This window comes from Aedes aegypti, chromosome 2, assembly GCF_002204515.2.
Source record: "Aedes aegypti strain LVP_AGWG chromosome 2, AaegL5.0 Primary Assembly, whole genome shotgun sequence".
Taxonomy (NCBI): Eukaryota; Metazoa; Arthropoda; class Insecta; order Diptera; family Culicidae; genus Aedes; species Aedes aegypti.
In genome coordinates, this window is record NC_035108.1 from 103,679,102 (window position 1) to 103,692,640 (window position 13,539).

The 13,539-nt window shown below is 35.7% G+C and overlaps 2 protein-coding genes across 2 annotated transcripts in view; both read right to left on the reverse strand.

The window, feature by feature from the left end:
* Positions 1-5,407: 5,407 nt before the first annotated feature.
* LOC110675122 (zinc finger protein 714-like) lies at positions 5,408-6,586 on the reverse strand. The gene has a single exon (XM_021839500.1). The coding sequence runs from the start codon at positions 6,584-6,586 to the stop codon at positions 5,408-5,410; it is 1,179 nt and encodes a 392-aa protein (XP_021695192.1).
* Positions 6,503-13,539, reverse strand: part of LOC5578255 (GDNF-inducible zinc finger protein 1) — a 54,243-nt gene continuing 47,206 nt past the window's right edge. Inside the window, exon 4 of the mRNA XM_021841796.1 lies at positions 6,503-6,688. Coding sequence (XP_021697488.1) covers positions 6,634-6,688 — 55 coding nt within the window. The 3' untranslated portion in view covers positions 6,503-6,633. The remainder of the gene's footprint in view (positions 6,689-13,539) is intronic.

Genomic DNA, 13,539 nt, shown 5'->3' on the forward strand with positions numbered 1-13,539 from the left:
AGCATTAAGTTTAACTACAGACATAGCTCGTAACATCAATAATAAATTAAATTTATAAATCTTTTAAACACATCCAAATTAAGTAACAGTTCAAAGAGTAAAATACCATTCTCATGAGTTTTTGAGAATCATATGATCGGTGTTTAGACAGACCAGACTAGATGAATTTTGGAGCTCTAAGGATACGTAAAGAACTCCATCAATTTTAAATCTTCCATGTTATTTTGATACAAATGTATCATCAAATAGATAAATTCCATTATTACAGTAAATATCTATAATATTTTGATGTTTCACATGTTTGGGGTACATTTTTCTTACTCGATTGAAAAAAAAACACTTGGTTCAGTCTGTCTGAACACCGACCATATCTATGTTTGCTATTTGATATTTAAATACTTGAATTGTGCTGTATCAATATTTACAGGTAATTATAATAAATAAGTATTTATAGAACAATAACAATTTTAATTTATCCCCATAATTGAACGACAATATTAATTAGAATGAGCCTCCCCCACATCATCCCTCTCAGGAGAATTTTGATTCCCAATATTTTTTTTTGCGGTGGTTCAGAATTGAAAATATCAAAAGTCTATTGTAATCACATCCTTTTTGTTCAATTGCATGTGGTGTTATTCGATATTTAAAATAAGATTCGTTAAGCCGAACATGTTGATCCTTCCACAAGAACCAACAACAAGCATTGCTTATGTTAAGAGATTTTATCGTAATGCACAACCAGCCTAAACGTTCTTCCCCTTTTGTATATGTACTAATTATAATTTCAAATTATTTTAATTAAATTAGTTGTGTTGTCTACTATTGTACACGGCAATATGTTTCAAAATAAGTGGAGCTGCTTTTAAAACAAACTTTAACATCGATCAACCAAACCATAGAATATCCAATAGCGAAAAAATAATAATAATAATAACCGATCATTGCAAATCGAGCCGAACTGGCGCTCTTTCCGTGCGCACGCGCTCTTTCCGTGCGCACGCGCTCTGTCCGTGCGCACGCGTTTTCTGCAGAGCTGTCAAACAGACTTTTGTGCCTTCCTTCTTTCGCTCTCCTTCAACTCAGCACGATCCACCTCGCGGTGGATTGGTGAGCTGTCTGGTTGTTGCAGATGAACACTTATCGTGTAGCGTGACATCATCATTGACAGTAAGCGTGCAACTCACCAGACAAACGATAGGTGTAATTAACAACTGCGCTAAGATTATGAAATCTGGCAAAAAATCGTCGAAAAATTATGAGTCTAGCAGAAATTTACGTAAATATTTTTTGTTTTATAAATCAATTGCAACGAACGTTTGATTCGAAACAGTTCAAGTTGGTGTGAAATTTATTATCAATATTTTTTATTTATTGAATAAAGTTTTTTACTTTGTATCACATCCAAAATAGGATAAGGTACCGTGGGGCAAGTGGGTAATGGATTTCGCATATCTGGAGTTCTTCAAATTCTAGAGACCTTAAATCAAAACAAATGAGGTCGTGTTTATTTTTTAGCTTGACTTCCACCAAATATAAGCAGTATACTGAAATTGATTTTTATGTAAAATTGAAGGGTAGGGCAAGTGAAAAGTTTTGCGTTTTGAACAATACATTCAAAAACTAACAGAAGAAATCTCATTATTAAACAGAATTCACCTGATTTTGACTACATAAACTAAATTTTTCAAAAAGCATTGTGACAAGAACTACTTCATTTCATCAGTTTTGTATTATTTTGCTAACAAAACAATAATTTGTATAATTTTTATGAATATTCTGTAGGAATCTGTATATGTGCACGGTGAATGGAGGCCGCACGGTGACTGGTGACTTAACGGTAACTTGTTTGGTAATAAATTAAGATAGAAAAACTATGCGGGCCACCACGTCGTTCATTTTTCGATTACTTTTTCAAATCGACGTAAGTAACTTTCATACGGTTTTGAGAAAACTAATTGAGAAGAATCACAACCTGTCTTCTAAAACTGTTTTAAAATGAATCACCTTTTTAACATTTTTTCGCCGTGTACATCGCTCAAATTTTGCATACAATCAGATTGCGTTCAAAAACTAGGTAGCTTCTATTATTTTCAACAAAAATAATTATAACAAAATGATAAGCCGTTTCACACAGTTACTTTCGACGTTTTTCTACCAGTGTAAAATCGGCTCAAGTATTATTATTATTATTATTATTATTATTATTATTATTATTATTATTATTATTATTATTATTCATATAGACTCAAGTCAAAAAAGTTTACAAACTTACTTTATCGATCCTACGTGTTTCGCAGACGAAATTCTACAGGTTTCGCTCTGAAATAACTCGATTATTCTCTTTTAGAACGTTAAATTTTCGGATTTACAAAACGACGAAAGTAAGATTTTCAACTTTCTCAACCTAACCACTACTTTCGCCGCCCCGCTGTATGGAGAGACAAAGTGACTTAACCACGAATCAAAACAAAACACTACTTGAGCCGATTTTACACTGGTAGAAAAACGTCGAAAGTAACTGTGTGAAACGGCTTATCATTTTGTTATAATTATTTTTGTTGAAAATAATAGAAGCTACCTAGTTTTTGAACGCAATCTGATTGTATGCAAAATTTGAGCGATGTACACGGCGAAAAAATGTTAAAAAGGTGATTCATTTTAAAACAGTTTTAGAAGACAGGTTGTGATTCTTCTCAATTAGTTTTCTCAAAACCGTATGAAAGTTACTTACGTCGATTTGAAAAAGTAATCGAGATTTATTTTTTTCATGCGAAGACCGTTGCGGAGGGGGGAATGGTCGAAAATTGTACATTTTAACGTTATGTCTTAAATAGACGCTGCCTAATGTCGTTTTCATTTAAATAAAAAATAAATAAATATTTTATCGAATATTTTTTGTATTAAATCTCACTATGGCAGCATTTCGGCTGTAAAAATTGCCATGTCATGGTTATAAACATGCAGCAAGTGCGAATCTAACCTAGAAGTTGCAGCGTGACGTCATGGTTAATTGATTCATGATATTGTGCTCTGCAAGAAAAATCCACGGAACACGATTATCGGATAACTTGAATGTCAGAGTTGCGTTTGAATGGGTTACATGCAGGCCCTCACACTACTGTTTATTAGGATGCGGCTTATTTTTCAAAAGCTCTCAAAACCAAAAACCAAAAAACAGCACCATTATCTTAAAAATTAAATTTATGAAAGCTATGTAGAATATCAAATTTGTGTAAAATCCAAACTAGTTTCAATAAAAAGTAGTTTACTTCGAATGTTTCCTCATTTTACAAAAAAATATCTTTGTTTGACCATAACTTCATGAATACTCAACCGGTTCCAAATCTTTTTGCATGGTTTAGAAGCTTACTTAATTATTTCAAACTTGTCATACACCATATTTCACTAAAAAAATGTTTTGACCAAGTTATTCATCAAAAACTGCACAAAAACATGATTTTTTAACGAAAAACGTCGATTTTTTTTTTATTTTGGCAGATCAACAATATTTTTAAAGCTGAAACTGGCTGGCTCATTTGTTAAACCTTTGAAAAGGATTTTAAATTATTTTGAAACAATAATATATTTGCTCATTTTAAAAATTATATGCACGTGTATGCACTATTCAACTCGTAATTAAAACAAAATGCTTTATAAACAGAAGTTTTATAGGAAAAATGTAATTTTTCGCAAAAAAAACTTAAATAATCCAAAGAAATTCGATTTTTTTTTTAAATCATGCTTTTAGGTAGTTTTTGTTACAAAACTAAGCTAAAAACATTTTTTAGAAAAATGTGTTGTATGAACAATATGGGAACAACTATTTTTTGCTTCAAGAACTTGTACATACAAATTTTTGAAATCAGTTGAGTATTTATGAAGTTATGATCAATCAATATGAATTTTTCAGTTAAATGAAGAAAATTTTCAAGAAAACTACTTTTAACAAAGACTTTTTGATTTAAGACAAATTTGATGTTCTACAAAGTTTTAATAAATTTAATATTGAAAATAATGATGCTAAAAGTTTCAAAATTGGTTAGAAATAACCGAAGTTATGGTGACTTCACTGAAGACCATTTTTATAACTTGAAAAAGCACCTTAAGACGCTTGCGCCACCCTAAATCTTAATGGCTGGTTTGCTTCAACTTTGAGGTTTCTCTTCTAATATGATTTGAATTCATAAAAGCACCCAAATTTTTGGTTTTGAGAACTTTTGAAAAATAAGCCACACCCTAGTGTCTATGCGTAAAAAATCGCTAAAAGGTGACGCGAAATTGAAAATGCTACAGGCTTTTTTTACATTTTTTTACGTTCATATTATTCTCTGTGTATGAGAAAATCAGAATGGACTTATCCACGGTCTTCTTTTATCCTCGACTTTCTTTTTCTTTGCGGGCAATGTTTACATTAAATGACATCCGGACCAACATCCGGATAACGACTGTTCACCGGATGAACACGAAGTGGCTGAATGTACAACGAAATCGTTCATTTTTTGTAAACACGGCCCGCAGTAAAGGTTTTCTTCCCGCTGGAAGTTGCAGCGTGACGTCATCGTAGATTAGTTCATAGGCCCTTTTCAAATCAATCCACTTATGATTTGACACAAATACATCATCCTCTGATTGCCTGTAGAACAACAGGAGTGTTGTCAAAATAGTTAACCTATTGTAAGACGTATATTTTATATGTTTCTCAGTATATTGAAGTTTATGCGCTACAATCTTCAGATAAGGAATGTATTGAAAGGCTCAATTATTACCAATGCATGCTTTGTTGCCTAATTCCAATGAATTAATTAGTTGTGTTTGATTTTTTCAATTAATTTGAATTGTGAATAAAAAATACACCGCGATTGAATATGGTTTTCTGGCAACCTATTGCCGTAATAAAAAGTGATTGCCGAGGAAAGCTAAGTGCATTAATTTTAATTTTTGATTTGAAGCATAAAAATTCACTATTTTCGAGTGATTTATAGACAAATTAAAAGTTTAATAGTGCATGAGTGATCGGTGCGTAGCTTTTGTGACAAATTGGTATTGGAGCGGAGAATTGGACCTTTCAAAGTGGTGAGTTTTTCTTAAGCTGTTCTTGTGTTGTTTTATTCGGCAGCTCACGAATGACGATAATTTCATAAGCATTTATTTCATTCAATGATAAAACCCATGTTATATAATATTTTTGTGAAAGATAAGGTTTACATGGAAGATTATAGTTCAAGGAATATGTTGAGTACATTGAAGTTAACTCTTGTTCCGTAGATAAATTTAAACAAGGACGATAAGTTAGTGCTGCCGAAAATACCCTCAGGGTGCCGAAGCCATCATTTACCCTACTTATCATGAGCCGTGTAGAGTAGATCAAACATTCCATATAGAACGAAACTTCCAAAAATGTCACTTACCTATACGTAATGCACTGATGACTGCCGAGCAGATCCTTGGATGTGAACACCGCCAAACACTTCCCACATTCCTGGTCGTGTGGGTTCTCGTGTCGGGCCCGATGGCTGTCCAGCTTGTCCTGACTGTCGAACGTTTGCACACACACGCCACAAACGAATCGAGTTTGAATCCCATGTACGCATTCGATATGATTGTTCCGCAAGTAAGTCGTTCGGAAGTCCGCATTACAATAACTACATGTAAATTGAAGCTTTTTGTGCACGCCGTTAATGTGCTTTTGAAGATATTTGTGCGTTTTGAACTTCTTGTCGCACATTGTGCAAGGAAAGTCTAAAGATTTTCCATGCGTCAACAGATGCCCGTCCCGAATGCTTTTCCTATTGAAGGACATCTCGCAAATTTCACACGAATAGCTGATTGTGCCCAAGTGTTGATGTCGAACGTGGAGTCGCAAATCCTCTTTCGTGTTGTATCCTTGTCGACAGTAGGGACACTTGTGCTCCAGTTTCATCGCATGACGAGCCAAATGGCCCTTCAAGGAAGCCTTCGAAGCGCACCGCAGCCCACAATTATCACAGATGAACGTTTGGTGTCCGTGGCGCTTGTATTTTCGATAAGTTTTGAACACTTCCGTACAACCGGGTTCCTTACAGGCGTACACTCGAGTCTCTCGTTTCTTGTGCACCTCCTGATGAGTGTGGAAGTTACGTTTGAAATACGTTGAATAGGGGCATTTGGGGCACTGTAGCGGTTTATCTAGTTTTCTCCCTCCATACTTGGATTTGATGGGAGGTTTGTTCTTCTTGAAGACCGGATAGTCATCGGAGCTGTCCGTCACCAAAAGATCCGGGTTGTCTTTGGTAAGTTCTTGTAGTTCTTCAATCGTACATTCCTCGGCATATATTGTACCCGTATCAATTGGCAAATTAGGCAACTCTTCTGCAAAACTCTCGCCTTGGTCTTGATTTGGTATCTCTTGTTTTAAGACCCCATCCTCAGAGAATGCCATGTCATAGCGAGGAAATTCCTCCAGCAAATCTTCAACGCTAAAGCTGTCCTTTCGACACAGGTCAAGATCTTTGATCACCGTTTGCACCAGATTGGATTGGCTGGCAAAGAGGTCTACAATCGGTGTGGAATTTTTGTACTGGTTCAACTTGACCAGCGAATTCATGAGCATATGGACGACCGTTATCCGGCATCGAAATTTGGCAAAGAACCTCAAAAGCTCCAGACATGGTAGACAAACCTCTTTTGGGAGGAATTCTTCGCAGTTCTGTAGAGAACGGTGATATATTAGGGCGATGATCGTGGTATTATAAACGATTTTAGGTCATTTCCCAGAAACCCATTCCCTAGAAATCTGTTACCCAGAAAAAAAATACGAGATTTTAAGGCTGCTTTAAAATTTGAATACCTATAATATACAGATTCAAGAGTAAAATCACTACAAAACGACAAAAATGTGCTCACCTCACACACATACTACGATATTGTGTGGCCATAAAGTTACCATTGTAAATCTTCCGAAGAACAGTTTTTAGGAATGAGAAGAAGACTAGATTTATTCAATTATGTATTCACCCTCATTCCAACTTTCGATCGAATCCTATTCGTTCGAATCCAAGGCCCACTTGATTTTGCTGGCGTAAACGGGAATGCAAAACGGTTTTCGATCGAAAGAGCATTCGAAAGTATACAATAATAGGGGTGAATATACCTAGGAATAACAGCCAATGTTCAAAAGAAGGGAGAGTATACTTTGAAAGCTACAAAATATAAAGTTTTTCCAACGGTTGGCTCAAGTTGGATAATAGAATATAGGTTGATAAATGTAATAGAGGTATCCTGAAATATTTTACAATTCTTACAATGAATAAATAAATAAATTAAGGAAAATTACGCAACTTCAGATTTCACAATAAACATAATTACATTTGTAACGTTCCATCTACTACTTTGGGAGGCTTTGAGTCCTACGGGATGACGAGATTTCCCTTTAAATTTTTGGGTCCTAAAGTCCATCCCGTATATAAATACTTGTGTTTTACTTATCTTGAGGCTTTTAGCACTGTGCTTTTAGTCTACATTGCATAGTTTTTGTCTTCATACCTGTGATTTAGTACAGATTCCAATTTCTACAGGGCACCCTTATACTGAATCGACCCCCTTGAATTCAGAAATTTGATGTCTGGGGTCGAAAAGCCTTGAAATGCACGAACATCTATTGGCGCATATCAATTAAGTCTGTGGGCTTCGTAGCCGTGCGGTTAGTGTCACCAAGGCACTTAGCCGCATTGTGCTAGGGAGTGTGTGGTTCGATTCCCGCCTCAGACCGAAAAACTTTTCCAGAGGAATGTTTTCCGACTGTGCCACTGGGCGTTGCATGCTAGTCCGTTGTCTAGTGTGGTGCTTCCTATGAAGGAAAAAAAGCCCACTGGAAGCATTAACGTGTAGTGTCTTTAAAAAAAGAAGAAAAGTCTCAATTTGATTGCCCACTTTAGGGCAATTTGGTCACGTGCTTGATTCTGATTTTTTGATAATTCATTCAAGTGAATTTATAAGGTTTTTGCCTTAGGGGACTTTCATATGTTATTTGGTTGTTTCACATACACATTCAACAATCAACAATTATTGTTACAAAAAAAGTCGTAACATAGTATTCTACAATAATAATATATGGATATCTGACAAGTTTCCAAGAGCATCTAGTGAAATTTTTAACAAATTGAACCAATATTATATTTATTTAACACCGTCTTCAGCTTTGCTGTACAGACTGATCTTACTAATCTTACTTACTAAATCTTACTAATAAATTTGTCTCACAATATTCTTAAAACGATTTCTATCAATAGTAAAATCAAAAATATCTACATCATTTAAAAGATTAAAACATTTTTCGAGTGGATGATTTTGGCCGAAAACAGTACGGTGTCGACTTATCCTGATTAAAGAACGTTGACGTAAAAGACGCGCTGGGACAAAGAAATTCGCCTGTTGCAGAAGCTCTGGGCAGTCGATCCGGCTACTTATTACGTCATATGCGAACATCCTTTGAAGGTAAACTCTTCGATGGCGTAGTGACTCCAGCCCTATTAGTTGGCGCCGACTATCATACGCAGGCAGCACGATCGGGTTTGACCACGGTAATCTCCTCAGGGCATATCGGACGAAGCATCGTTGCACTCTTTCTATACGAGCGATTTGAGTTTCGTGGTAAGGAGCCCATACTTGAACAGCATATTCCAGGATGCTTCTTACGAGCGAGCAGTAAGCGGATTTTAAAGCATATGGATCACGGAATTCGGATGCGTTTCGTCGAATGAATCCTAGTACAGCAAAGGCCTTGGCAGTGGTCGCAGCAACGTGCTCGTTGAAATTCAACTTTTCGTCCATAACAACTCCAAGATCTTTAATAGATTTTACGCGGTCCAACAACGTTCCATTCGCGCTATAGTCGAATCTCATTTGCGCCCGCGATTTGGTGAAACTAATCACTTTACACTTTATCGCATTCATCTCCATACCGTTCAATACACACCAACTAGATACGGTGTCGATGTCTTGCTGTAGCGCGGCACAATCGATCGACGAGCTTATAATTCGATATATTTTCAAATCATCCGCATACATGAGACGATGTGAATTGATTCGATCGATTAAGTCATTGACGAAAATTATAAATATCAAGGGTCCCAGGTGGCTACCTTGTGGGACACCCGAAGGAGTTGGAAAACGCGTAGACTCAACAGACTTTAAATTAACATAAGCGGTTCTATCATGCAGGTACGATCTCAACCAGTTAATGAACCAATCAGGAAAACCTAGTCTATCGAGCTTTCTTAGGGTTAAGTCGTGCGGTACCTTGTCGAACGCCTTAGAAAAGTCCACGTAAATACTATCCACTTGGAAGCGTTTTTCCATACTGAAGTTCAGCGAACTAACATACGCCATCAAGTTGGTAGTAGTAGAGCGATTCTTCATGAAGCCATGCTGATACTGTGAAATTAGGGGCTTGGCAGCCGAATACATTCTGTCGTGAATCAAGCGTTCGAAAGTCTTCGCTAAGCAGCAGAGGATCGAAATCGGTCGATAGTTCTCAATCTTGTGAAGGTTTCCAGCTTTATGTATCGGTGTAATTGCAGATAACTTCCATGCGTCTGGGAAAATTGCTTCAGTCAAGGATAAGTTGAATAACCGACAAACAGGTATTGCGAGTACCTCAGCACAACGTTTGATAAAAACAGGAGGAAGTTTATCTGATCCTGGGCCTTTCGATGAGTCGATGGCGTTCAGGGCTTCGGTGACATCTGCTATTGAAAACGTCGGACACGGAAAATGAATATCGAAAGATGGTAACAAATCCAACGCATCCGCAGATATCAAAGGAGACGAGGGATTGTACACTGATTTAAAAAAATCAGCAAAAAGTTCGACTGATTCCGTAGGGCTGTGACTTGTTATGCCACCAAAAGACATTTCCGATGGGAGTGATTGTGCCCCTTTCCTTTCTTTGAAGAAACGCCAAAACACGGAAGGATCCGCCTTAACCTCATCTTCGATGCGGAAAATGTACTCACGGAAGGATGAAGAGACGCACTCGTTGTATTCAGCCTCGAGTCTACGTAGCAGGGATCTGTTTTCTTCGAAACGGTGTTGCAGGAAACGGCGACGCACTTTGCGGAAAAATAACCGTTAGTTGGCTTCTAGAAACCAATTAGCATTTTTATTTCATTATCAAAAGCAGTTGGTGCTTAGTGCAGGGCTGGTAGCAAAAAAGTGGTACCGAAAAAAGTTATTTTAGTGACCAGATTTGAGAAAAAAGTGACTAAAAAGTGACTTTCGATTCTCGAAAATTTAACGATCATTGACACACGAGCCATAATTTCATCCCATTTATTCGCCTACATTCATGCAACGCCCATGACATTTACCTCTCGTTAAAGATAACGAGCTATGAACATAAACAAGACACATGTTTGTAACCAAAGAGATGTTCAATGATCCAATAGATTATAATTAGGTTGTTAAAGGCTGCATTATCGGTAAATATGAAAGTTATTACCAATTTTATGCAAAACATAAATCACCCGAACGACTCGACAATGCACAGTGGTCCAGGAATCAGTTTTACGCGGAAAGATGCATTTTGAGCTTTAGAATGAAACATTAGACAAAAACGGTCTTCTACAAAGTTGTTTGTATTAGTTAAGCCCTTTGTTTGGTGTTATTGAAAATTAGGGTGGGCCACATTTTCATAGAAATTGTGTAACTAACTTTCTTATTTGTAGAAATTATATTATACATGCTTCAGCAAAGTTGTAGACCATTCAATTTCAAGCAACTTTGCTTAAAAAAGTTTTTTTGTATCTCTTAAATTGACCGATTTAGAGTTTTTTTCCTACGGTGACATAGGGTGGTCCGAACAAAACTGGTTTTCTGGCTCTAGAGTCTTCAATTCAAATTTCTCATCAAAGTAGTCTATGAAACACTTTCAGAGCTTTAAAAAATGCGTAATTTGGTGAGTGAAGAAACTCGCTATCTTATTCCGTTTAGGAGTTATTGTTGTTTTTCTCTCAAAAACATGCCTACTTTGATTGTGAATATCTCTGATTGGGGCAAACATAAAAAATATCTTTTGACGGCATTCAAAGGACAAAATAAAATTGTATATTATATCAAAAAATTACAGATGTGTTATTTTTGTAACTCTAATAAAATGCCTTGAAAAATAAAGGATTTTAAGTAGAAAAACTTTAATAACTTTTGAACCAAAATAGATATCATCAATATTTTTGCATGAAAATTTGCGTTTTATTAAGTTCTTAAAGTCGTTCATAGACGACTTTGACGAGAAATCTAAAATAAGAAACATAGGGCTCTAAAACTATTTTGAAGATTTTCATAGTATGTATTTCTTTATTATTTTGCATTTTGAGCATGAAAATGAAATTTTAGACAAAAATGGTCTTCTACAAAATTGTTTCTTAAAATGTAAGCTTACATACTGTGTCATTTGAAACTAGGGTGGTCCACAATATCACACATATCATATAATCAACTTTTTTATTTGCAAAAATACTGGTATATGCTCTTAGACAAAGCGGTAGAACTTGAAATTTTGATCAACTTTGCCAAAAAAAGTTTTTCTGTAGCTCAAAATTTGACCAATCTAGAGCATTTTTTCCTAATCATCGCAGGGTGGTCCAACAAAAAAAAGTTTTTCAACTCTAGTTTTTTTAATATTATTTTCTCGTCAAAGTCGTCTATGAACGACTTTTAGAACTTAACAAAACACACATTTTCATGCAAAAATATTGATGATATCTATTTTGGTTCAAAAGTTATTAAAGTTTTTCTACTTAAAATCCTTTGTTTTTCAAGGCATTTTATTAGAGTTACAAAAATAACACATCTGTAATTTTTTGATATAACATACAATTTTATTTTGTCTTTTGAATGCCGTCAAAAGATATTTTTTATATTTGCCCCAATCAGAGATATTCACAATCAAAGTAGGCATGTTTTTGAGAGAAAAACAACAATAACTCCTAAACGGAAGGAGATAGCGAGTTCCTTCACTCACCAAATTACGCATTTTGTAAAGCTCTGAAATTGTTTCATAGACTACTTTGATGAGAAATTTGAATTGAAAACTCTAGAGCCAGAAAACCAGTTTTGTTCGGACCACCCTATGTCACCGTAGGAAAAAAGCTCTAAATCGGTCAATTTAAGAGATACAAAAAAACTTTTTTAAGCAAAGTTGCTTGAAATTGAATGGTCTACAACTTTGCTGAAGCATGTATAATATAATTTCTACAAATAAGAAAGTTAGTTACACAATTTCTATGAAAATGTGGTCCACCCTAATTTTCAATAACACCAAACAAAGGGCTTAACTAACACAAACAACTTTGTAGAAGACCGTTTTTGTCTAATGTTTCATTCTAAAGCTTAAAATGCATCTTTCCGCGTAAAACTGATTCCTGGACCATAGTGCAATGTTGCAGTCTGTGAGAATTGCTGCTCTCGAACGCTCTCGTGCCACGTACCAAACGAGAGAGTGAATGTTTACATTCATAGGGCTCTCCGAATGCCATGTGCCACAAACTGTTATAGTTCGCGAACTGTAACACTCTCCGAATATGGTTCGATCGGCTTATTCTGATCGAAATCCAAACACTGCGAAAAAGTGACTAGAAGTGACTTGAAAATCAAACCGTAATCAGTTTTATTTCAATTCTATTATATTGTTATACGATCAATATCCAATATGATAGGGAATATACAATATGATCTACTGCAGGTAGTATGTCTAGTTTAGTACCTTATTTGGAAATTTGTATTGTACATACTTCCAAAATTTATTGCCTACAATTTTTTAAAACAGAAAAATTAATATTTAGGTAAATAATCTTTTTTAACAGATTTTCAATCTTTAAAAAAGATCACCAAAGTATTTGGAAGATTTGTGAAATAATTGTTTTTGTCATTTCACATTTCCATCCAAACTCCCAAAAAATGATATCTTAATAGCAGCTAAACGGAATTCATTGTAAACTGTATAAGCAAATATAATGCGCCACCATCATAGAGGTCGCTAGGGATGAATGAAAGAAATGTCACTGAAAATGTTTGTTTACGTCCAAAATTCAATTTTTCAACCCAAAAATTAGGTAATAATCAATCGATTATTGAACTATTTTCCATTGGAATAATCATTTGGAACCATTATTCTTGCGGTTTCACAACAAATTTAACCACTAACAAAAAATCCGGAAGTTTATAACCTATGTTGCCAAACACCAATTTTTCAATTTTATCCCAAATGAGCTCTTTGGGGCCCAGATAGCCGTAGCGGTAAACGCGCAGCTATTCAGCAAGACCAAGCTGAGGGTCGTGGGTTCGAATCCCACCGGTCGAGGATCTTTTCGGGTTGGAAATTTTCTCGACATCCCAGGGCATAGAGTATCTTCGTACCTGCCACACGATATACACATGCAAAAATGGTCAATTGGCATAGAAAGCTCTTAGTTAATAACTGTGGAAGTGCTCATAAGAACACTAAGCTGAGAAGCAGGCTTTGTCCCAGTTGGGACGTAACGCCAGAAAGAAGAAGAAGAA